The sequence below is a fragment of the Scyliorhinus canicula genome, chromosome 1 (assembly GCF_902713615.1).
Source record: "Scyliorhinus canicula chromosome 1, sScyCan1.1, whole genome shotgun sequence".
In the NCBI taxonomy this organism is placed as follows: domain Eukaryota; kingdom Metazoa; phylum Chordata; class Chondrichthyes; order Carcharhiniformes; family Scyliorhinidae; genus Scyliorhinus; species Scyliorhinus canicula.
This window is the reverse complement of record NC_052146.1, coordinates 21,610,052-21,635,300: the sequence shown is the minus strand read 5'-3', so window position 1 is coordinate 21,635,300 and position 25,249 is coordinate 21,610,052. Positions and strand designations below refer to the sequence as shown.

The window sequence follows — 25,249 nt, the reverse complement described above, 5'->3', positions numbered from 1 at the left end:
GCCAAAATATGTCTACACTGCTTTTTAAAAGGTTTCGAATTGCTGTAGTGCAAAAAAAACATCTGCGATAATTTAAATATCAAAAATCAAGGGGAAAGTTCGGAATTACACACTAATGATTTTACATCTACCATCTGTGTTCCAGCAAAGCCCAGGATTGCAGGCACAGTAACCAGCAGCCTGCAATGGGGATGCATCTTCCCTATCATGGATGCGGAAGCATCCACGGTGCTGAGGCACGCAAACCAGAAACTCTAAGTCACCATGATACACCCTCTGTATATCATGCTAGTGTAGAGGGTGTGGATGGATACATGGAATTTCTCAAATCTGAATCACACTGTGGTGGCGTCGGTAGGGAGAGAGAGAGAGAGAGAGCTGTGAATGTGCTGGGCACAAACAGGGAAAACAGAAGTAAACAGCCAAGAGTCATGTGATACTCTTGCAGACAATACTTGTATCTGTGGAACCTACATCATATCTTTGTAGACAAAACTTGGCAAGCAAGTGGATTCTACTCTGGGTCAAAGAGTAATTCACAGTTCACACCTCATTTAAGAATAAATAGCACCATTAACCCATGTTTATTGAATTAATCCGCCAAATTCTGTAGATTACCGACATTTCTCCAACATTTCTGGTCTCCAAATTTAAAAAAGCAAAAGAAAGCTGGTTTACTTGTGTTCATGTCAACCATGTAGTCAGGTTCCAGCTTGCCAATTGATAAAGCAATGACGATAATATTTTAACCTTTGAACGTATCACTGCTATTGAAAATTAACATAAATTATCAACATTTGTTGCTGCCACTCGAATTTAAAGAGGCCCTGCCTTCAAGAAACACATAGGAACAACACACCCAAACATGACATGGTAATACAAGTGGAGATGTCACAGACTATTTTCAAGCATTACCTTATAATGCCCATGGCCAAATATACTTGTATGCAGTGTGTGTATTTTCTTAAATAACCCAGCAGCAAGCTTTCATATTATAAAAGGTGGAGGAGGCTAGTTTCATTCTCACATTTGCCCTTGCCCTGGAGGTTAACAAAAATGTGAAGTCTCACTCGTGTCACAGAAGTGCAACTGTGACATTACAGATTTTAATAACTGTTTCAAAGGCACATTTTGATTTTTAAACTTTTACATAGAGTTTAAAAGTCTTTTTAAAGATGCAAGTATCAGAATCCCTACAGCACAAAAAGGAGGCCATTCGACCCATCAGGTCTGCACTGACCCTCTGAAAGAGCACCCTACCTAGGCCACTTCCCTGCCCTTTCCCCATAATCTGTGGATACTAAGGGGAAAATTTAACATGGCCAATCAACCTAATCTCCACATCTTTGGACTGTGGGAGGAAACTGGAGCACCCGACAGAAACATGCGGAGAGCTTGTAAACTTCACATAGTCAGGGCAGCACGGTGGCACAGTGGTTAGTGCTGCTGCCTCACTGCGCCGAGGTCCCAGGTTCGATCCCGGCTCTGGGTCACTGTCCGTGTGGAGTTTGCACGTTCTCCCAGTGTTTGCGTGGGTTTCGCTCCCACAACCCAAAAATGTGCAGGGTAGGTGGATTGGCCACGCTAAATTGCCCCTTAATTGGAAGAAAATAATTGGGTACTCTAAATTTAAAACAAAACTTCACAGTCACTCAAGGTCGGAATTGAACAAGGTCTCTGGCCCTGTGAGACTGCAGTGCTAACCACTGTATAGACAGTCAACATGGCACTTTTCTGTGTTTGTTTAAATCTGGCCAAACTCATATCTCGAAGGCTGGCCACAAAGAGTCATTAGCCACCAGATGAGAACACAACTCTTTGCAATTTATAAATCTGTGAGGAACACCACAGGAGTGATAAATGATACCTATTGGTCAGTGTTATGATAAAACAAACACAGAATTAATCACTTTAGCAACAAAAAAATAGTTTTACAGTTAACAGTTCTTAAATCAACGAAGAAACTCTAATTTACTTCCTAAATCTGCTATTAAATATTCCAATTATGCAAACCAATATAGTTCAAATACCATTTATCAATAAAGTTAACAGCCAGGTTGTACTTGCCTTTCGCTGTGCAGGTTCTGTCAGAGAGCTTGTTCAAGTGCAAACTGAAGACACTTCTTGTCAGAATAAAATCCAAATGCAAACAAACTACAGACAGATCTGGCTCATCTGCATAATTACATTATTTGCACCCAAAGCATAAATTATCTGCACCCTTTAGGACCTCCAAACCAAAACAATATTCCATTCGCCAGCTTTCTGTAACAAAAAGAGTAAATGCTTCTCATACCTATCAGAACACTCCCTGCAAAATCAAGGATTGCCTCACTTTTACAACACCTTAATCACAGCTTTAGCAGACATACTGGCTGTATGCATCTTAAACCCATCTTTTAAATAACATCACTGAAACAAATATAAAATAGACCAATTTCTTATATTCATCACAAAAGACTCAAATTCTTAAGCTCAAAGACCACTTTCAAGAAATACCTTTTGCATGATTGTAACACATGTTTCACCCACACTATCACTGCATACGAACACTAGATACAGATAACGGTAGAACAGTAATTAGAAAAATGGAATTTAACTCTGTGCAGGTCTGATATTTCGCAGTCTAACTGTTACTTTAGCTGGGATGAAGTCTCAAAAATGCAGAGATTTCAGTCGTTGCAATGGTTCCCAGGCTTCATCTTCCCAGAGATAGTTTTCAAAAGGTAGGCTTGAAGATGCAAATGGTTAGAGAGAGGCACTTAGTTTCTTTTTCAAAGTATTGTCAGTAGTCACTTGGTTGCTGAATTTGCTGCAACAATCGATGGCTTTGCCCACCAGACCCTATCTGATAGAATTCTGGCTACATCTCCAAGATGTCACTCAAAAGCAGTAAATTTTTGTTTTCACAAAGAAGTGATCGATGGAGTTTTGTTTATTCCTTGGCTGAAACCACTGAGTCGACATAAGAAAAAGTATCTTTGCCCTCTTGAGAGACACGATAGCTTAATCCACAAAACTGTCTGGTAGCCATCTTAAATTCCAGTTTTATTCATCTTTAAATGTAGTCTTTTCTTTCACTGTGCTACCATGTTAGCACTGTTGCTTCACAGCTTCAGGGTCCCAAGTTCAATTCCCGGCTTGGGTCACTGTCTGCACAGAGTCTGCACGTTCTCCCCGTGTGTGCGTGGGTTTCCTCCGGGTGCTCCGGTTTCCTTCCACAGTCCAAAGATGTGCAGGTTAGGTGGATTGGCCATGCTAAATTGTCCAAAAAGGTTGGGTGGGGTTACTGGGTTACAGGGGTAGGGTGGAGATGTGGGCTGAAGTAGGGTGCTCTTTCCAAAGGCCAGTGCAGACTTGATGGGCCGAATGGCCTCCTTCTGCATTGCAAATTCTATGATAATACTGTCATGCGGGTGGGTACTTGTCAGGACTCTTCAGGCTATTCCCCCTCGGCAGTCTTCCAAACCCAGGAACAATCTTTCCATTTCTCTCCACCCCTGTTTTTCAGAATTATGACTCATGACTAATCTGACTGCCAGCTGCTCTCCAGCAACAGAATACGGAATTGGATTGATTACCTAGACTAAACTGTACTGCCTCATTCACAATCCCATAAAAAGGATAACGGGGGCCAACAGGACTCGTGCCATCAAGCACTTGGGTGGATTTCTGGTAAATCACATGCGTGCATGTCATCTGAAAAAAACACCCTTTATTGAAGATATTTTGAATCGTATGCTGTGCAGTCTACTTGGGGTGGGGGGGGTCGTAGAGAATCTATGTTAACAGATGTCTCTACAATGGGTAAACATTCAAATTCAGAAGAGGAAGGGGAACCAGAATTCCTAGAATGTCTCCACAATGCAAGATAATGTAGTCATTTCCATTTGTTTAAGTGGTGAATGAGTAAGCAATCTTCCAAGAATAATCTCCCTTCAGCAATGAAAGATTGTAATTGTACTGTTATGGCTTCAGAAGCTTTCCCACCTTACCAGAAAGTGAATTTTAAATACACCAGTGAGAACAATGGCAGGATCTGATGGTTACTAGATTTTGAATCATATAGGGAGGTTATTAACAGCCCTGTAAGAAAATGCGCAAAGAGATTGCAAAATGGCTGAAGGAACCATCTGTTGCATGCGATAGCAAGAACTAAAAGCTGCATGTTTACAAGGAATTCTAATCCACAGAAAGACAAGATTTGTCACGTTGACAGGCTGGAGGCAATAGTGTTCACAAAGGTTGTCACCAGGCATGTTATTGTAATGCACTGTTCCCTGCACCTGGGATATTATCTTTCAATATCCACTCCTTCATTATCTCAAATTCAGACCACTATCAGCAAGAGATTACTATCCACCACTGCTTCTCACTGGGGTATTATACAACTCAAATGCTCTCTCCAGAAACTACTTAAACTTGGAAAGAAATCTACAATTGCGCAGCTGGATGTTTATCACCATTCAACTGGACACAGTATGAAGGTTTCAGACACCCAATGGATTTCACTAAAATCAGAGAGATAAGACTGTACTCTGAGACACCGGCCCTGATATCCACTGGAACAGGGATTTGCAATCAGCAGATGGGATGGGTACAGTTATGATCAAGACGTCTAAAAGTGCATGGTCCCCTGAATATGAGGGAGTTTTACCCTTGCAGTGTGCGTGCTTTTTAGTGGGGAAAAATTAACCCAGAGCCACAAGCCAGTCTGATTGACAGGTTTCTGTGCCCATCAGGAGGAAGGCCTGTTGCAGCCCAGGTCTTGTGGTTGTTGGGATTCCTGCTTCAGATTAACATTTTAACCTTTCATCTGAACCAAATCTACCTGCTTTGCAACCACAGTGGTAGCGGAAATTATTCTAGAAAAAGTTCTTTGCGAAATCAACTGTGCAGAGAAATGAACCAATTAACCCTATCCAGGTTCCAGCCATCATCATAGAAGGCTTCATTAATACTCAATCAGTTGTGCAAAGTTGCTACTGGTTCAAGGGCTCGAGAAAGCCCATTATTCGCACCTCCTGATTAGGACTGAGAAATGAGAACACAATGTATAGCAATCAGAAACCTCCACTTAAATCCATCCAATTGTTCATAATAGTAATAATCTTCATTAGTGTCACAAATAGGCTTACATTAACACTGCAATGAAGTTACTGTGAACATTTCTTAGTCGCCACACTCCATCGCCTGTTCGGATACACCGAGGGAGAATTCAAAATGTCCAATTTACCTAACAAACGCGTCTTTCGGGACTTGTGGGAGGAAACCATATACACTGAGAGAACGTGCAGACTTCGCACAGACAGTGACTCAAGCCGGGAATCGAACCTGGACCCTGGCGCTGTGAAGCAACAGTGCTAACCACTGTGCTACCATGCCGCACCATAGCACTTGGTTCTAAGAACAAGTTAGGCTCAATTTAAGTTTGCATCCAACATCTTCTGAACTTTCCAAACTAGATCTCAGCCTACCACAGCCAGGTTGTCAAGGGTTGGGCTTTCCCAAGAGCTTTCTTCTCATGCAAAATAATCAACTGCTTGTTAAAGAGTACTCTAGACACCTAACATTTCCTATCATTCAGGAAGGTGGAATCTACTCATTACAGATCACTTTGTTTCAGCACAATTATCAAAATATCACTTAGTCGTGGTACATCACAGACAAGAAACAATGATTGAGACAATTCCTCCAGCTCTTTTTCAAGAAACTCCATAAGCCGCCCAAAGCATTCAGTAAATCCTCCAAACTAAACCAAAACGTTCTCAAATTGGAACTTATCATTTGTGCAAGGTTTTGGGGAAATACGAAAACAAATATGAAAACAAAAATTGGTTCTTTCATGTCTCATCCCTTCTCCGATTGAAGGGCGACACACAGAGTGAATCTACTCAGGGCCCAATGAGATTGTATAGAGTGCAGCTTTGAAAATCATAACCTATTCTGATGCAAGAGGGGAAGGAAACTGCTGCCAGATTTGTGCCAACGATGCTACAATCAGCTATTAGACATACGACAAAAGTACAATATTGTTTACAATATAATCTTCCCTAGAGATAAAATTATCTCCTCAAAACAGGAGTTTGCAAGCAAGAATCTGCAGTATAATCCCATGAAAGTACTTCAAGGTGGATCCAAGAATGGGATCTTGCTTGTAGACCACCAATACTTATTGAGGTTCAGAGCTCAATGGTTCACATCTTCCATGGTGCTATGAGGTTAGCATTAACCCATTCAACATTTGAAAAGGATAATTATTAATTTGAAGTTGGTACTCAGCCACTAAATTTTGAACTGCAAAAAGATAATTTGGCGGGGAGGTGGGTTCTTGGTACAATTTGGATGCATAAATGTAGAATGTAGTAGCTAATATTTCAGTCCCCAACAGACTTGTATGAGATTACTCTCCGAAAAGAGTCATTCTCTGGAAGGTAGCAGGAGAGGATCGCTGGTTTGGGAAATGTCACCCCGGCTAGCGAGAGAATGTTGCTTGGAATTAGACATGCAAGACAGACCCAGGCTTCTTGTCTCTGTCCATATTCAAGGGTGACCTTAATTTTAAAAAGGTTGACGTGCAGATTGAAGGCTCCAGAAAAAAGCATTCCAATTCAGTAACACTCCAGCTAACTTGATTCGGTCAGCACTGAAGGGCTAACCACTGACTGGTTAACAATAGTTTCACAGAAACAATTCTCCCGAGGATGAAAAAACTCTAGAGTTATGCTCAATTACGTAGAATTCTATACCATACATAGAAAAAAAAGGAATCACGTTCCCCCCCCCATATATTAAGGTCATGAAAGTGAATTAAAGCCGTATTCAAATCTCAGAGGGTCAGCCAAAATACATTCAGGGTGCCAGAGACAATTCTGATTTCCATGTCTCATCACAAGCATTCCCTTTACAGAAATAAAATTAGAAGTTTAAAGGATTAATAACTTCATTCTATGTCTAACACGAGTCTCAAAATACTATGTGTTAATTACAGATTTCTCTGACCGTATCCATATATTAATAAAAGTATTCTCTTTGCCTCCAAACATCGGTCTGCCAACTGTAGCCTCAGTGGGCTCTGCCTCTAGTTGATGGATTAAACTTAGAACATTACTGTAGGATTCAAACTACACACTGCCCATCAAGCAAAACCACAGCCCATCAAGCGAAACATGTTTCCCAAAGAAACACAACCCAACTTTCTCTGAAATTATACAGAAACAGACACTGGATGGTTGTATCCCAAGATAAAAATTGAAAGCCAACATTTGATAATGACAAAACTATATGAAATTGAAAGCATGTTCCCAATTGATCAACCGATTAGCACTTCAGACAAATCACTCTGACCCAACAAACTGTACTGGCAAAGTAGCTTTAAAACTTAACCGCAGTTTCCCAGGAGCATTACAATGCAAAATCTTCTCTCTGAGGGCAGTGAATCTGTGGAATTGTTTACCCCAGGGGCCTGTAGATGTTGGCGCATTATATTCAAGGCTGAGACAGTAGATTTTGAATCAGTAAGGGTTATGGGGTAAGGTGTGAATCTGGAGTTGAGGGTCATATCAGATCAGTCTTGATCTCGGAGTGGTCAAGTAGACTCGATGGGTCAAGTGGCCTACTTCTGCTCATGTCTTATGGTCTTACAAACCGTATGAGGGCCAGTTTAGCTCAGTGGGCTAGACAGCTGGTTTGTAATGCAGAACAAGACCAGCAGCGCGGGTTCAATTCCCATACCGGCTTACCCGAACAGGCACCGGAATGTGGCAACTAGGGGCTTTTCACAGTAACTTCAATACTTGTGACAATAAAAGATTATCATATGGGCAGATGTCAAAAGCTTGGCCAAAGAGGTGGGTGTCAACAAGTGTCTTATAGAAGAAAAGACAGAAAGGAGGCAGAGGGGGTTAGGGAAATGGATCCAGAGTTTAAGGTCTTGGCTTCTGGCGGTACAACCAATGGTGGAATTATTCAAATCTGGAAGGCTCAATATTTATGATGTCCATAAATCAGCACCTCGTCAGGTAAAATACAAGTTATCATAAACATTTTAATAGCTTATTACATATTGTAAGGCAACATAAATATAATAGTGGAATGACATTCACAAAATCTTAAGAGCTTAACCAATAACAAAACCAAACAAGCATGTTCGCAGGATTCAAACAACTCAGAAGTTTTCCTTCTCGCCTCCTCTTTATTTTTGTTTATCTATTTATTTATTTTTAATTTAGAGTAATTTTTTTCCCCAATTTTTTTTTTCCCCAACTAAAGGGCAATTTAGCGTGGCCTACGCACATCTTTGGGTTCCAGGGGCGAGACCCGTGCAGACACAGGAAGACTGAAAACTCCACAAGGACAGTGACCCGGGGCTGGGATCGAACTCTGGTCCTCAGTGTGTGAGGCAGCAGTGCTAACCACTGCACCACCGTGCTGCCCTCTTTACTCTTCTTTAAACTCTTGATAGAGCATCAAAATTTACATGGTAGCTTTTTTCCTACAATAACAATACTCTTTATTGTCACAAGTAGGCTTACATTAACACTGCAATGAGGTTACTGTGAAAAGCCCCTAGTCACCACATTCTGGCACCTGTTCGGGTACACAGAGGGAGAATTCAGAATGTCCCATTCACCTAACAGTGCGGCTTTCACAACTTGTGGAAGGAAACTGGAGCACCTAGAGGAAACCCACGCAGACACAGGGAGAACGTGCAGACTCTGCACAGTGACCCAAGCCAGGAACCTGGGACCCTGACGCTGTGAAGCAACAGTGCTAACCACCGGCACAAATTCTAGCGTCAATGGCTGCAACATCAAATTAAAAGCCAGTTGGTCTTGGTTCTGATCTTTTCCTAATTGTATGTACACTTAGGGTTTCAGCTATATCTGCAAGCAATCTAACATCAAATCTTTTGCTTGACCTTTTGCAATACTTGCTACCTCCCAGTAAACAAGTTAAACGTTCAAAACAGGCCAAGATCCATGTTTGCTAACTGCATGATGCGCATAGCATGCATGAACACAAGGACTCTGAAGATTAATTTTGTTTCCATTCCCATCATATTAAAGAAAACACTAAATTTTGGAGTCACATGAAGGCATATCTCGGCACAGCACCAGAATCAAAATCTGAAGCTATGTACCCAGTTGGGGGAATGTCACAGGTCACTGGTATTCAGTACATGGACCCTGTCTTTTCTGTGGCCCTTCTCACTCAGTCTACTTTAACATGAACCAACTGCTTCAGCCAGGAGTTCCGAAACTGCGAGTCGCAACTCCAGGAGCATGAGCAACTGGCACCGTGAGTTACTCCTTCTGGCGCAGCAGTGCTGACTGAAGCAGGGACTCTGGCATGACAGCCCTAGGATGGATCCCACGCTCCCAACACTGCCTCCATCAGAGCCAAAAAACGTGGGGAAAACTAGCGAGTAACACTGTTATAGACCTTCTACCTTCTCGCTCCAACCCAATAAATCACATGATTGATCACAGATTAACACACAAACTAATTAGTGACTGCATTTCATTGTGATGTTTGTGGAAAGAAATGCTACTGGATCTTTTACATTCAGTTGAACAGCCCAACAAGGCTCCAGTCTCTATCTGAAAGATAGCATCATCAATAAAACGGGAATCCATTCAAGTTACAAACTAGAATAGGGCTTGAATATACAACCTTCTGACCCAGGTCAATGTGCTACCACTCAACCAAGGTGACAATGCAACTCACGGAGAAAAACAATAGATGATGTTTTTATTTGTTTGCAGTCAGTTTTTTTTAAAAAACATACAATGTTTAATCACTATGAATTACCACACCTCCACTACCACAAAAGCTGGATTCCAGGGCAGGAGCCAGAAACAGGACACACTGCATGTCTTAGGGTCAGAATGTGTGTCATATTGCAGGCATGAGACTATCTGTCCCCAAGCAGATCCATTGATATCTTGATCCCACAGCATTCCTAACTACTTCCACAGCTACTGATTCCACCATAAATTCTTATTTAGCTCCAGTTTCAAAACATCATTTATCAATTGATTCCTTTTCTATTGGTACAAGAGATGACCAATGTATGCAATAGAAAATTTAAATAAATGTGTCAAAGCCCTTGACAGTCTAACTAGCCAGGAATAAATCACTGTTCGTCCTTAAAGCAAGGACTTAAACTGCCATTGTTTGTCTCATTTATTTCTCAACCTGGTGTGTTCATTTCAACGACTCGTATCGTTATCTGCACCACCTTCAACTGAACCCTCATTGAATGGCAATGTTCTGCCATTTACACTTTTGCCAGAAAATTCACCATCTATTGCCAAGGTTCCAGGAAATCAGCTCCTTGTACCATTTCCACAGGCAGGTTTAACACTGCTGCTAAGCTATTTTTAGTTTCACACACATGCTAAACATTCTCTGGTGGACTTTGAAGCAAAGCGGAGGGCAGTGACACTGTTTCCTCAGGGGCAGGAAGTTGAACAGTAATCTTCACACTTGCGCCTGGGGTTAGAATGAATTTGGATTTAAATACCTTGGTTCCAACACAACACTACAGTTTGAATACACCATTTTAAAAAATAAATTTAGAGTACCCAATTATTTTTTTTTCTCCAATTAAGAGGCAATTTAACATGGCCAATTAACCTACCCTGCACATCTTTGGGTTGTGGGGGTGAAACCCACACAAACACGGGGAGAATGTGCAAACTCTACACAGACAGTGACCCAGAGATCGAACCTGGGACCTCAGTGCCATGAGGCCGCAACGCTAACCACTGCCCCACCATGCTGCCCTGAATACACCATATATGGTCTTACTTTCTCGGAATAAATGAAAACATTCAGGTTGGAAGGGGGGAAATTCAGTGTGCGATGATCAAGTCTCCCGGCACCGGTTTAAAAACTCTGGTGTGCAGTTCTCCACTCCAGACTGAGACACTGACCCAAGAACAGTATAATATAGTTCCAATCTTTGAATTATTCAGAAACCACTGCAGCACCTTGCGCACTGTACAGCTTCTTTACATCCTACCCAAGTAGAATGGCCTCCTTCTGCACTGTAACAATTCTGTGAATCAGATCTAGGGCAAAACACATTTCTGGGGGGGGCGGGGGGGGATTATCTTGAAAGACAGTCTACGAATGTTTGAACCTATGGCAGAATGAGGGGTGGGGATTGAACATTGCTTTCTTTGGTTCTTTGTGGGACAAAATTGTCTTTTCACAAACATCTGGATTTGCTGCATGATTTACTGCTCGATACACAGCAGTGTTAGTTTATTGTTGTATTGAGAGACTCCAGGAGCTTCCACAAAAAAAAACTTTCCAACAAAGGAGGGATCACCCAACTGGAACACTTATCACAATACTGTACTCCATTAATCCATCTGTACAATACCAACAGTCTGATCCAATTAAATCACTTCTCTGCAATTAAAAAGTTACTGCAGGTCAAGCTCCATTAGCAGCACAGTAGCACAGTGGTTAGCATAGTTGTTTCACAGCTCCAAGGTCTCGGGTTCCATTCCCGGCTTGGGTCAGTGTCTCAGTGGCATCTGCACGTTCTCCTAGTGTCTGCGTGGGTTTCCTCCGGGTGCTCCGGTTTCCTCCCACAGTCCAAAGATGTGCAGGTTAGGTGGATTGGCCATGATAAATTGCCCCTTAGTATCCAAAACGTTTGGTGGGGTTTCTGGGTTATGCGTATAGGGTGGAGGTGTGGGCTTGGGTAGGGTGCTCTTTCCAAGGGTCGGGCAGACTCAATGGGCCAAATGGCACTGTAAATTCTATGATTTCCATTGTCTAGTTCAGGTAGACTAGCTGCTCTCCCATTACTGGAATCTATATGTTTTCCTCAGCATACATTTTTGCTGTTTAATATCACTGCCAATAGCTAATATGTCATGCCCTCTAGCAATACCATTTTGCTGTATTTATACATAAACCAAATCCCACCTCAAATTACTATCCATACCAGAGAGAAACCAATTAAAAGTAGAAAAAGCTGATTTGTTCCCAGTACAGCAAGCAACCATGCATCTACTCATCACACAAAGGACCTGGTTTTTGCCTTGAAGAGCACATCATTAATTCACAGACTAGAACGAAGACATTTATAATGCTGCAATTTGCTCAAACCTAAACTGACTAAAATGTTTAAATCAGGAGTCAACTAGGGTTAACAATATGGGAGCAGCCAAATTCTGAGCATTAATGGGTATTTGCATTAACATTCAACAGGAAGGGGGTCACGTTATGTAAGCATGGGAACAGCTGTGTTTCCGACAGCTCTGGCACCGCTTATCTTGTAATCTTTTTTTTATCCTGATGCACAACCCATAATTATTTGATCCTGATGTCTCTGATTTGTGCAATGTTCCTGGAAGATTTTGGTTAAATGTTGGCGATGGGGAGCAGAGTTAAAATCAACAAAATCCTTGGTTGATTTATGCGGCTGGAGAAGGCGGGGGCGGACCCAGTTCAGTGGCAGTTTTGCTGGTGAGCGGGACGACACTTTGGCAGTGCCATTGATGTCAGGATGATGGCTGCCATTACGCGAGATGTTGTGGACGATGGTCTCAGTTCCCCGGCACAGATTATTGGTGTTCAATTCGATGAATTGCAACTTCTCCTAATGGGAATAGATGAAGCGGAGAAGAGAATCCTGTCAGTCGAAAGGGCAGTTTCCTCGGTGGCAGCTCACCTTCAGTCCTTGGAAATCCTGTTGCGTGGTATGTTTGACAACCTTGTTGATTCGGGGAGATGGGACTGGAGGAGAGTTCGGACGCCCAGTTTTCCAGTTCTCAAATTCCCAGAGGGAATCTAGGGATGAATTCCCGGCTGAATTCGAGAACCAGTGCTATGTTTCACAATCTCCATTTGAAGGTTGGGCATTAAGAAATCAATGGAGGACATTGTTCCCTGTCTTTGAGGCCTCGGGTGGGTCGGAGACTCCAACTACTGGTCTTACTTTGTCTTGTCCTCTGTGCTCGTCGAGAAGGGTTGGAGACACCTGGATACAATGGGTCATTACTACCCCCTGGGGCTTCAGGATGACATGGCAGAGGTGCAGGATCGCCAACAAAACTTTAGATGGGTCCTGGTTGCTGCTCGACAATCGTGTCATGGCTGTGACCTTTCCAAGCTCCATGGGTGGTTACATTATCCTGCAGTTCATCCTGAACTTTGCCCTTTAATCATGTTGAGTTGTCCTCCCTCCCCCTTCATTTCATGTTTTTCTTCTGCATTATTGTGTTATTTTGGGAATATGGAATCTTTGCTTGTCCCCTTTGAAAGTACAGACAGGCTATGCATCCGAGAGAAGACTGGGTTCCTTTTTGTTTGTTCTGTGTTTGGTGCCTCTGGCGTTGTTGGAGATGGGGAAAATATGTATTGGCGCATGCCCAGGCGTGGTAGGTTAATCCAGAAATGTCTAGTCTTTTTTGGATTGTTCTTCTATATTTACTTAGCTGCAGGGGTAGCAACAGTGGTCATTATTTTGAGGTTAGTGCAGTAGACTGTGTTTACCCGGGTCAGTTGGATATGTTGGGGGGCAAAATAGGTTACCTTTCCCTGAGATGTCCCTTTTGGGGGCTCCTGGTCAGCTCACCTTTTCGAGATATGGTTCCATTGGGGAGGTAGTATCTTGCTGGATCTTTGTCTTGTGGAGGGAGGCATGCACCATCGGGCTCTGTGCTCATTGCTTTAGCCGAGTATCCTATTACCTCATATCCTCTCTCTGGTATCTTTTTATCCTGTCATTGTCTGTGTGAAGGGAGACGCCGACCACAATTTGAACCAATTGTATGAATATTTGCTGGTCTTCACTTATAAATGTGGAATAATGGACTTCCGGTTGCGGCTATGCGGAGCTAAGCCGCACGTTCGTCAGCTCCCGCTATTTAGGGACTTTTGGGCCGTTTCGAGGGCCCCAAACGGCGCTGTTTCTACGCATCCCGGTGGGGGAAGGTGCCTGGAAGAACTTGCCCCACACTATATGGTGCTCACCCGGAGTTGGAAGAAGAAAAAGGCTGCAGTAACTCCCCCAAAAAAACGGGGGAAGAAAAACAAAATGGCGGCCGGCGCACCCGCTATTTAGGGACTTTTGGGCTGTTTCGAGGGCCCCAAACGGCGCTGTTTCTACGCATCCTGGTGGGGGAAGGTGCCTGGAAGAACTTGCCCCACACTATATGGTGAAAAAGGCTGCAGTAACTCCCCCAAAAAACGGGGGAAGAAAAACAAAATGGCGGCCGGCGCTCCCGCTATTTAGGGACTTTTGGGCCGTTTCGAGGGCCCCAAACGGCGCTGTTTCTACGCATCCCGGTGGGGGAAGGTGCCTGGAAGAACTTGCCCCACACTATATGGTGAAAAAGGCTGCAGTAACTCCCCCAAAAAAACGGGGGAAAAAAAACAAAATGGCGGCCGGGGCAACACCCGAGGACTGGTGGAAGTGGGCGCAGGAGCAACAGGCCTCGCTCCTACGTTGTTTTGCTGAGCTGAAGGCTGCGCTGCTGGACTCCATGAATGCAACTACGACCAAGCTGCTTGGGACCCAGGCGGCGTCTATTCGGGAGTTGCAGCAGCAGGCCGTTGAAAGAGAGGAGGAGGCCGTGGTCCTCGTGGGGAAAGTGGAGTTGCACGAGGCACTTCATAAAAAGTGGCAGGACCGCTTGGAGGAGCTGGACGTTCGCACGAGGTGAAAGAATCTGAGGATCCTGGGCCTGGCGGAGGGGCTGGAGGGGTCGGATCTCCCGGCGTATGTGACCACGATGTTGAGCTCGTTGATGGGAGCGGGGTCCTTCCATTTGCCCCTGGAGTTCGAGGGAGCGCACAGAGTGATGGCCAGGAGGCCCAAGGCAGGTGAGCCCCCGAGGGCGGTGCTGGTGCGGTTCCAACGATTCAGTGACCGGGAGTGTGTGCTGCGCTGGGCCAAGAAAGAGAGGAGCAGCAAGTGGGAGAATTCGGTGGTGCAAATCTACCAGGACTGGGGTGCGGAGGTGGCAAAGCGGCGGGCCGGGTTCAACCGGACGAAGGCGGTGCTTCATGCCAAGCAGGTCAGGTTTGGAATGCTGCAGCCTGCGCACCCGTGGGTGACATACAAGGACCGGCACCATTACTTCGAGTCCCCGGAGGAGGCGTGGGCCTTTGTACAGGCGGAGAAGCTGGACTCGAACTAGGGCCTGGGGACATACTTTGGCCGGCGTTGTTTCCGCTGTGGCTGTTTTGTTCCAACTGTTTCAACTTTTTTTAACTTCGACATGTGTGTTATGTATGCTGGTTTTCTGTTTGCTCTGTTTATGGGTGGGTTTGTTGGTTGGGCATGGTTGTGGGTTAGGTGGGGGTTTGTGTTCTATATGTTCTCTTCTGTACGGGGCTGGGGATTGAGGGGAAATTGGATTTTGGGGAACTGCGTCAGAAGGGTGGGGTGTGGCAGTGTGAAAGCGCGGGCTTTCCTCTGGTTTCCCGCGCTGCAGGGGGGGTGGAGCTTGCGGTGGGGGCGGGGCCTCTACAGGTCTTCTTTCACGCGCTGCAGCAATGCCAAGGAGGTGTGGCAAGAGGGGGATGACCCCATGTCGGGAGGGGATAGGTTTTGGCGGGAGCTGCAGGGGTCAGCAGAAGTCAGCTGACTCACGGAAGTACCATGGAGGGTGCGTCGCGGCTAGGACGGGTCCTAGCCTTGGGGGGGGGGGGGGGTACCGGGTTGCTGCTGGACCGACTAGGAAGGAGCCGATGGGGGCCGGGGGGGGGGAGAGGAGAGGCGCTACCGCCATGGGGAACGGGTCGAGCGGGGCGTGCTGGCCTGGGGCGAACATCTGCCAAGCTATGGCTAGTTGGCGGGGGAGGGGGGCGGGTTGCCCTCTGATCCGGCTGATTACCTGGAACGTGAGGGGACTGAACGGGCCGGTTAAGAGAACCAGGGTGTTCTCACATCTAAGGGGGTTGAAGGCGGACGTGGCTATGCTCCAGGAGACCCACCTGAAGGTGGCGGACCAGGTCCGTCTGAGGAAGGGGTGGGTGGGGCAGGTTTATCATTCAGGATTGGACGCGAAGAACCGGGGGGTGGCGATCCTAGTGGGGAAGAGGGTGGTGTTTGAGGCGGCTGAGGTGGTGTCGGACAAGGAGGGCAGATATATCATGGTGAGGGGTAGGCTGCAGAGAGAGAAGGTGATGCTGGTGAACGTATATGCCCCGAATTGGGATGATGCTGGCTTCATGAGGCGATTGCTGGGCCGCATCCCGGACCTGGAGGCAGGTGGCCTGATCATGGGGGGGCGATTTTAACACAGTGCTGGATCCCACACTGGACCGGTCCAGTTCAAGGACGGGTAGGAGACCGGCGGCGGCCAAAGTGCTGAGGGGATACGTGGACCAGATGGGAGGGGTGGATCCCTGGAGGTTTGGGAGACCGAGAGCGTGGGAGTATTCCTTTTTCTCTCACGTCCATAGGGTTTATTCCCGGATAGACTTTTTTGTCCTGAGCAGGGGATTGATTCAGAGGGTGCAGGATGCCGAGTATTCGGCCATAGCGATTTCGGACCATGCCCCTCACTGGGTTGATCTGGAGATGGGAGAGGCATGGGACCAGCGCCCGCTCTGGCGCCTGGATGTGGGCATGCTGGCGGTGGAGGAGGTGTGTAAGAGGGTTCGGAGAAGCATTGAGGGGTATCTGGATACCAATGATACGGGGGAGGTCCAGGTGGGGATGGTCTGGGAGGCTCTGAAAGCAGTGATCCGGGGGGAGCTGATCTCCATCCGGGCCCATAGGGAAAGGAGGGAGAGGGAGACTGGTGGGGGAGCTCCTGGATGTGGACAGGAGATACGCGGAGGCACCGGAGGAGGGGTTGCTGGGGGAACGGCGTAGTTTGCAGGCCAAATTTGACTTGTTGACCACCAGAAAGGCGGAGACACAGTGGAGGAGGGCGCAGGGCGCGGTATACGAGTATGGGGAGAAGGCGAGCAGGATGTTGGCGCATCAGCTCCGTAGACGAGATGTGGCTAGGGAAATTGGGGGAGTGAAGGATGGGGGTGGAAATGTAGTGCAGAAGGGGACAGAAGTAAACGGGGTCTTTAGGGACTTTTACGAGGGATTGTACCGGTCGGAACCTCCGAGGGGGAGAGAGGGGATGGAGAGCTTCATGAACAGGCTATGTTTCCCAAGGGTTCAAGAGAGGCTGGTAGAGGGGCTGGGGGCGCCGATAGAGTTGGAGGAGCTAGTCAGGGGGATCAGGCAAATGCAGTCAGGTAAGGCCCCGGGGCCGGACGGGATCCCAGCAGAATTTTACAAAAAAATATGCAGACCTGGTGGGTTCCCTGCTGGTGCGAACTTTCAATGAGGCGTTGGGGGGGGGGCTTTGCCCCTGACGATGTCGCGGGCACTGATCTCTTTGATCCTAAAACGGGATAAGGACCCCTTGTAGTGCGGTTCATATAGGCCTATCTCACTCCTTAACGTAGACGCTAAGTTGCTGGCGAAGGTCCTGGCCACCAGAATAGAGGATTGTGTGCCAGAGGTCATTCATGGAGATCAGACAGGATTTGTCAAGGGGCGGCAGCTCAACACGAATGTGCGGAGACTGCTCAATGTTATCATGATGCTGACAGTGGAGGGGGAGGCGGAGATAGTGGTGGCGCTGGACGCAGAGAAAGCGTTTGATAGAGTTGAGTGGGGGTACCTGTGGGAGGTGATGGAGAGGTTTGGATTTGGGGAGGGATTCATCAAATGGGTGAGGCTGCTTTACGCGGCGCCGATGGCGAGTGTAGTCACAAATGGAAGGAGATCAGAGTATTTTAGGCTCTATCGTGGGACCAGGCAGGGGTGTCCCCTGTCCCCCCTGCTCTTTGCACTGGCGATTGAACCGCTGGCCATGGCATTGAGGGAGTCAGGGAAATGGAGAGGTCTGGTGCGGGGTGGAGAGGAACATCGTGTATCGCTGTATGCGGACGACCTGCTGTTATATGTGGCGGACCCAGAGGGGGGAATGCCGGGGGTGATGGAGCTGTTAGCGGAATTTGGGGGCTTCTCGGGCTATAAGCTAAACTTGGGAATGAGCGAGGTATTTGTAGTGCACCCGGGAGATCAGGAGGAAGGAATTGGGAGGCTCCCCTTCAGGAGGGCAGTGAAGAGTTTCAGGTACCTGGGGTGCAGGTGGCCAGGAGTTGGGGGGCTCTTCATAAGCTTAACTTCACCAGACTAGTGGAACAGATGGAGGAGGAATTTAAAAGGTGGGACATGGTGCCGCTATCGCTGGCGGGCCGAGTGCAATCCGTCAAAATGACGGTTCTCCCGAGGTTCTTGTTCCTCTTCCAGTGCTTGCCCATCTTTATCCCTAGGGCCTTTTTTAAAAGGGTGACCAGCAGCATCATGGGATTTGTTTGGGCGCATGGCACCCCGAGGGTGAAGAGGGTCTTCTTGGAGCGGAGTAGATATGGGGGGGGGGGGCTGGCGTTGCCCAACCTTTCGGGGTACTACTGGGCGGCCAACGTGTCGATGGTTCGTAAGTGGGTGATGGAGGGGGAGGGGGCAGCATGGAAACGGATGGAAAGAGCGTCCTGTGGGGATACAAGCCTGGGGGCCCTGGTAACGGCGCCGTGGCCGCTCCCTCCCACGAGGTATACCACGAGTCCGGTCGTGGCGGCTACCCTCAAGATTTGGGAGCAGTGGAGACGACATAGGGGAGAAGCGGGGGGCTCGATGGAGGCTCCGTTAAGGGGGAACCATAGGTTTGTCCCGGGGAACATGGATGGGGGATTTCAGGGATGGTATAGAGCGGGCATCAGACAGCTGAGGGACCTGTTTATCGACGGAAGGTTTGCGAGCCTGGGGTAGTTGGAGGAGAAATTTGGGCTCCCGCCGGGAAACATGTTTAGATATCTGCAGGTAAAGGCATTTGCTAGACGGCAGGTGGAGGGATTCCCTGCGCTCCCCGCGAGGGGGGGTGAGTGACAGGGTGCTTTCGGGGGTCTGGGTCGGGGAGGGGAAGATATCCGATATCTACAAGGTAATGCAGGAGGTGGAGGAGGCGTCAGTAGAGGAGCTGAAAACGAAGTGGGGGGGAACTGGGGGAACAGATCGAAGACGGGACATGGGCTGATGCCCTGGAGAGGGTAAATTCTTCCTCTTCGTGTGCGCGGCTTAGCCTCATTCAATTCAAGGTGCTGCATAGGGCCCACATGACTGGGACGAGGATGAGTAGGTTCTTTGGGGGTGAAGACAGGTGTGTCAGGTGCTCGGGGAGTCCAGCGAACCATGCCCATATGTTCTGGGCATGCCCGGTATTGGAGGAGTTCTGGAAGGGGGTGGCGAGGACGGTGTCAAGGGTGGTGGGATCCAGGGTCATGCCAGGATGGGGACTCGCGATCTTTGGGGTTGGGGTAGAGCCGGGAGTGCAGGAGGCGAAAGAGGCCGGTGTGCTGGCCTTTGCGTCCCTAGTAGCCCGGCGAAGGATTTTGCTACAGTGGAAGGACGCGAGGCCCCCAAGCGTGGAGACCTGGATCAATGACATGGCGGGCTTCATTAAGCTTGAGAAGGTCAAATTCGCCCTGAGAGAATACGGTGCAAGGGTTCTTTAAACGGTGGCAACCTTTCTTCGACTTTCTGGCTCAACGATAGGGTACTGGGACAGTAGCAGCAGCAACCCGGGGGGGGGGGGACGTTGATTATGTTTGCTTATTTTATTTAAATTTGATTTATTTAATTTTAATTTATGGTTAAGTTCTCTTGTTGGGGGGGTGGGGGGAGTGTGATACATGTGATGTTACGGTTTGGGGGGGAATTGTGGGTGCTATGGGGCTGTTAGTTGCATATTACTACTTGCTTTTCTTGTTGTTATATTTTTACATTTTCTGTAAAAAATTCCAATAAAAATTATTATTTTTTTTTAAATGTGGAATAATGATCACTCTGTACTGGACTGGATTTGGGGATTGTTGTGTAGGGGTTATATGTAAAATATCTTCTCAGAACTAGTGGGCAGAATTCTCCCATTCGGCGGCAGAGTGTCCACGCCGTCGGAAACGCCGTCACATTTCATGACGGCGTGAACGGGCCGCTGGGAGTACCAATTCTGGTCCCTACAGGGGGCCAGCATGGCGTTGGAGCGGTTCACGCCACTCCATCCTCCCAAATCAGTGCGAACTGTGTGCCGTGCAAACCCGCACATGCGCAGTGGCCTCCCTCAACATGCCGGTCCCAACGCAACACGGCGCGGGAGTTCAGGGGCCGGCACGTAAGAAAATAGGCCCAGGGAGCGAGAGGCCGGACCGCCGATGGGCCCCGATTGCAGGCCAGGCCCCAACAGAGGCCCCCCCCCCCCCCCCCGGGTATCTGCGCGCATAGTCCCCGCCGGCTGCAACCAGGTGTGGATGGCACCGGCAGGACTCTGCCTGTTTAGAGCGGCCGCTCAGCCCATCCGGGCCGGAGAAACGGTGGCCCGGCCGCGTAGAGCGGCCCGCGACCGGCAGCGTGACAAACATACCAGCCTCCTCGAACAGGTGCCGGAACGTGGCGACTAGGGGCTTTTCACAGTAACTTATTTGAAGCCTACTCGTGGCAATAAGCGATTTTCATTTTCATTTTCAAACGTGCCGGCGCCGGGGCGGCACAGTTGTGGGGATTCTCCGGCCCAGCGCGGGGCTGGGAGAATCCCGCCCAATGTCCTCGTGAATTTTTTTCTGCATTTTTATTTATTTTGTCATTAAAGAATCATTATTGCCTCCTGCAAAGTTACAGTCAAGTATTTTTTTGGAGGAAGAGACGTTATATTGTGTCATTGGTGCCTCTGGTATAATTGGAGTTGAGGGGGACATGTTTTGGTGCGCTCCCAAACGCAGCGCAGAAATTTTATCCTATACTCTTGTTGGCTGCATGAACAATCGCTACATGTGAAGGTTGCGCCATTTTCCCATGTTTCATGGCTTCCTCCTCTTCTCCCTCATTCTCTAATTTATCCGCTTACCGCTTTTTCTGGCATTAATGGAGGCACCAAGATCAATGATAAAGCCGATTTGGCTGGTTTGGAGTTCTCTGGTCTTTTGCTGGATTTATATATGCTGAAGCATTTATACTGAACTGCATCAGTTTCGAGGATTTTGTTGAATTATTCGTAAAATGGAACAGTGCAAAACATATATTAAAATAAAATTTAACGGGACAGAAAAAGTCCAACACTGCAGTGGAGCAACAACTTTGGGTGAACTGATGTGAGGCATGAATCCAAACGAGGAAAACTATCCAGTTTTGTAAAGCAGCAGAGTGAAGAAAAGCAGTGAGACAGCGGTGGGTTTCGGGGACAACTTCTTCAGAACGTACAACAGAAGTGCACATTCCACAGTTGTACAGCACAAGCAATCAAGTGATTAAAATATGACCTGTACTTAGCCCCAGGGAGGTCAATGTACACGTGTTTACCATCTTTTGAATCATATTACAAAAGGGAATTTTCTTTTTAAAAAGCCATTTAGTACATTGTTAAAATCCAGAGGTTTGTGACAATGCTTTAAGAAACGCCTGTTATCATCGAAGTTAAAAAAAAGATTTAATTTGATTCAGAAAGGATTCAGAGCTGACTGGTCCATCATGTTGGGTATATGACAAATATTCAAATTTGTGATCCTCAAAGGCTCGCACATGAGCAGATATGCCAATTCTCAGAACCATAGGACCATGATGGTTGTATGGATCTCATCAAGACCCATTGACTCTCCTCATATTCCTTGGAGATCTTGGAATAGTTGACCTTGATTGCATCTGCCTTTACTTCCATGGTTTCAATCATCAACCACATAAAAATTCTTCGAATCGTTCACCATTCGTAACCTTGTACATCCTTTGAATCACACTTCCTTCTGTGCCAGGAGCAAAATATATTCTCTGAACCATGTACAATTGTACTTTCAACTTCTAACTGCCTAATCTCTGCAACTACCCATTTGCTAAACCACTTTCTCACTTTTAATACCCTTGCACTGAGCATATTTTTACTCCCTCCCACTGGCCATACACCCGGATATAAACCCCATCTTTAACCCAAGCGATGCTAATTTGAGCACAGGTGCCACATTGGCTGTTTAGCCAACTATCAGGTCAACTAATGGGTTTAATCACCTCTGTCAAAACCACCTACTCCAAAAACATGTGTGTGAGGAGCTTGTCAGCTGTGTTGGAGAATTGACGTCATCTGCTCAGGTACCTCCAAACCAAACTCTCTCTCTCTATCCCCCCCCCCCCCCCCCCCTCCTGTGTGGCTATCTGGAGTTTCCCTCTCATTTGCATGCCTTCTCAAACTCATCTCACCCACTGAAACCTGCTTCTCTGACTTCATTCTGTCTAAACTGCTCACCACCCAACATCCTTTCCTTCCCCAACGCCAACCAATATTGTCCCCTCTTCCTCTGGTCCTGTCGTCACGTTACCCTTCCAAATCTGCCATCAAAAATCTTCCTCAAAAATCTCTGACCGATGACAAGTCTTCATCCAACTAGGTACAGATTCTTAAATTTTCTTGACAACTCACATCTATAAGAGCTTCCTTGCCACTTATTTAAGCAAACCAAACCAATTACACCTTTGTGAAGTGCAGAGGACATTTAGTTCAATATGAAGGGTGCTTAAAGAAATGCAAGTTTTTGTCCATAGTTGTAAATGGCAAGGTGGACCTCCAACAAGAATCACCTCCTGGAGGAGTCAACTCATATCAAATTCCTAAATTTAATATTACAAATACTAATAGCCAAATACATGCTTTCATGTTTTAGTTTGAATTTTCCAAGCTTGTGAACCAAGGAGGGGGAAATTAGGTCCTGTTGAGTTACCCCAAGTAAACTGAGAGGATTAACAAAGTTAAAGGATCACACCAAGTTCTTTCATGAGGTAACCATTACACCTACCTTCAGCAAAGGAAGTACCAAGAATGCTCCACCGCCACTTGCGTCTACAATTACTGCCACAAATTTGGGATTTACAGCACAGAATGAACTATCCCAGGTGACCCTGGAGACTCTGATGTCATCATAGCACTGGTCGTTTTTCACAGCTTGCCCGAAGACATGCCGAAACTTGCTCTGTCGTACAACCCTCCGCTGGTTCATCTCTGCAAGAATATTTTTTTAAAGAAAGGAGTATTAATACCATGCAATCAATTGAAACATCCAGTCTAGAGCAGATGGAAACATTTTGTGTGCCGTAGCGGACATGAGAAATTTTCATGCAGACACACAATGATTCTTCCTCCCCAAACCAGGCAGCACGGTAGCATGGTGGTTAGCATAAATGCTTCACAGCTCCAGGGTCCCAGGTTCGATTCCCGGCTGGGTCACTGTCTGTGCAGAGTCTGCACGCCCTCCCCGTGTGTGCGTGGGTTTCCTCCGGGTGCTCCGGTTTCCTCCCACAGTCCAAAGATGTGCGGGTTAGGTGGATTGGCTATGCTAAATTGCCCTTAGTGTCCTTAAGGTTAAGGTTAATGGGGGGGGGGGGGTTGTTGGGTTACTGGTGTAGGGTGGATACGTTGACTTGAGTAGGGTGATCATTGCTCGGCACAACATCGAGGGCCGAAGGGCCTGTTCTGTGCTGTACTGTTCTATAAACCAGGATTGCAATAATTGTGTAACGTTTGCACTCTTGATCATTTGCACTGTAAAATAACACGCAGGGGTGTAAATTCTGCCCTCCCAAAAACAAGTTTGGTTGTGTCTTACCCCTTGGTCTCGGAGGTATGATGTACATTTTCGGATTTGGGATCATCTACAAATTTTGACACCACTCCTCTGAGTGAATAGAAGCAGACATAAAATTTAATCCACTCCCAATAACTTTAAAAAACTGTCCTAATTCTTAATTAATTTTCTTCAGTAATCTCCCGAGTGGTATCTTATCAAAAGCTTTCTGAAGGCCCATGGCACAATATCCATGCTATTTTCCTCGTCAAAGCACAATCAACCTTTCTGAAAACAACATGGGTTACAGTAAACTATGTCCTTCGTCTCACATGTGGTGATTTCATTAAAAGGCTCTAAAAATGTTCTTGTACCTCGGACAGTAAACTTACTGATGTCCAATCACCTGGATCAGGCAGCTCCCTTTATAAAAAATGGGTATGAAATTGGCCACTCTCCAGATCTCTAGCGCACTTAATGGAGACCAGAAATAGAATTCCCAGGAGCTCAGAAATTTCCTCCCTCATGTCTCGCAATGCATCCAGTCAGGGCCCAGTGCTTTGGCTTCCTTGCACTTACTCATCCTATGATATTGCTCATCTCATGGCCAACCACCTCCCAACCAACATCCTTCCATTTAGCAAGCATTGATTCCAAGTGTTTGTTAAATACCATGGCCAGTTTTTGATCAGCATATTCTGAATGTTGTTTCATCTGTTCACTTTTTAAAATTTTGAGTACCTAATTCATTTTTTTTCCAATTAAGGGGCAATTTAGCATGGTCAATCCAGCACATCTTTGGGTTGTGCGGGTGAGACCCACGCAGGCACGGGGAGAATGTGCAAACCCCGCACGGACAGGATAGAACCCGGGTCCTCGGTGACGTGAGGCAGCAATGCTAACCACTGTGCCGCCCACAAATTATCTTTCACTTAAACCAGGAGTTTAGTTTCAAAGGTATCTTCATCAAAAAGATTTTGACACGCCTGATTGGAAACCATGAACGGGGTTGGTAGGATTGGTGTAGAGCAGATGCTTTCCCTTGTTGGGCAGACCAAGACTATGGACATACAGTCAGTAATAAATCCAAATAGAAATTCAGGACAAACTGGTTTGCCCAAAGTGGTTAGAATGGGGAACTTCGGGCAACACGGCAGCGCAGTGGGTAGGATTGGTGTAGAGCAGATGCTTTCCCTTGTTGGGCAGACCAAGACTATGGGCATACAGTCAGTAATAAATCCAAATAGAAATTCAGGACAAACTGGTTTGCCCAAAGTGGTTAGAATGGGGAACTTCGGGCAACACGGCAGCGCAGTGGTTAGCATTGCTGTCGCACAGCGCCGAGGTCCCAGGTTCGATCCCGGCTCTGGGTCATTGTCTATGTGAAGTTTGGACATTCTCTCCGTGTTTGCGTGGATTTCGCCCCCACAACCCAAAAGATGTGGTTAGGTGGATTGGCCATGTTAAATTGCCCCTAAAATTAGAAAAAATGAATTGGGTAAGCTAAAAAGTTTTTAAAAATGGGAAACTTGCTGCCACAAGTGGTAGTTGAGAGGTAAACAGCATAAAAGGACTAGAGGGGAAGATTGATAACTACGAAGGGAAG

At 46.6% G+C, this 25,249-nt stretch overlaps 1 protein-coding gene across 4 annotated transcripts in view; it reads right to left on the bottom strand.

Annotated features, from left to right (window-relative positions):
• coro1cb (coronin, actin binding protein, 1Cb) overlaps positions 1-25,249 on the bottom strand; it is a 255,758-nt gene that overhangs the window by 96,984 nt on the left and 133,525 nt on the right. For all 4 annotated transcript variants that reach the window (XM_038819220.1, XM_038819292.1, XM_038819456.1 and 1 more), the window contains one exon: positions 22,879-23,081. In XM_038819220.1, the coding sequence (XP_038675148.1) occupies positions 22,879-23,081 (203 nt within the window). The remainder of the gene's footprint in view (positions 1-22,878; positions 23,082-25,249) is intronic.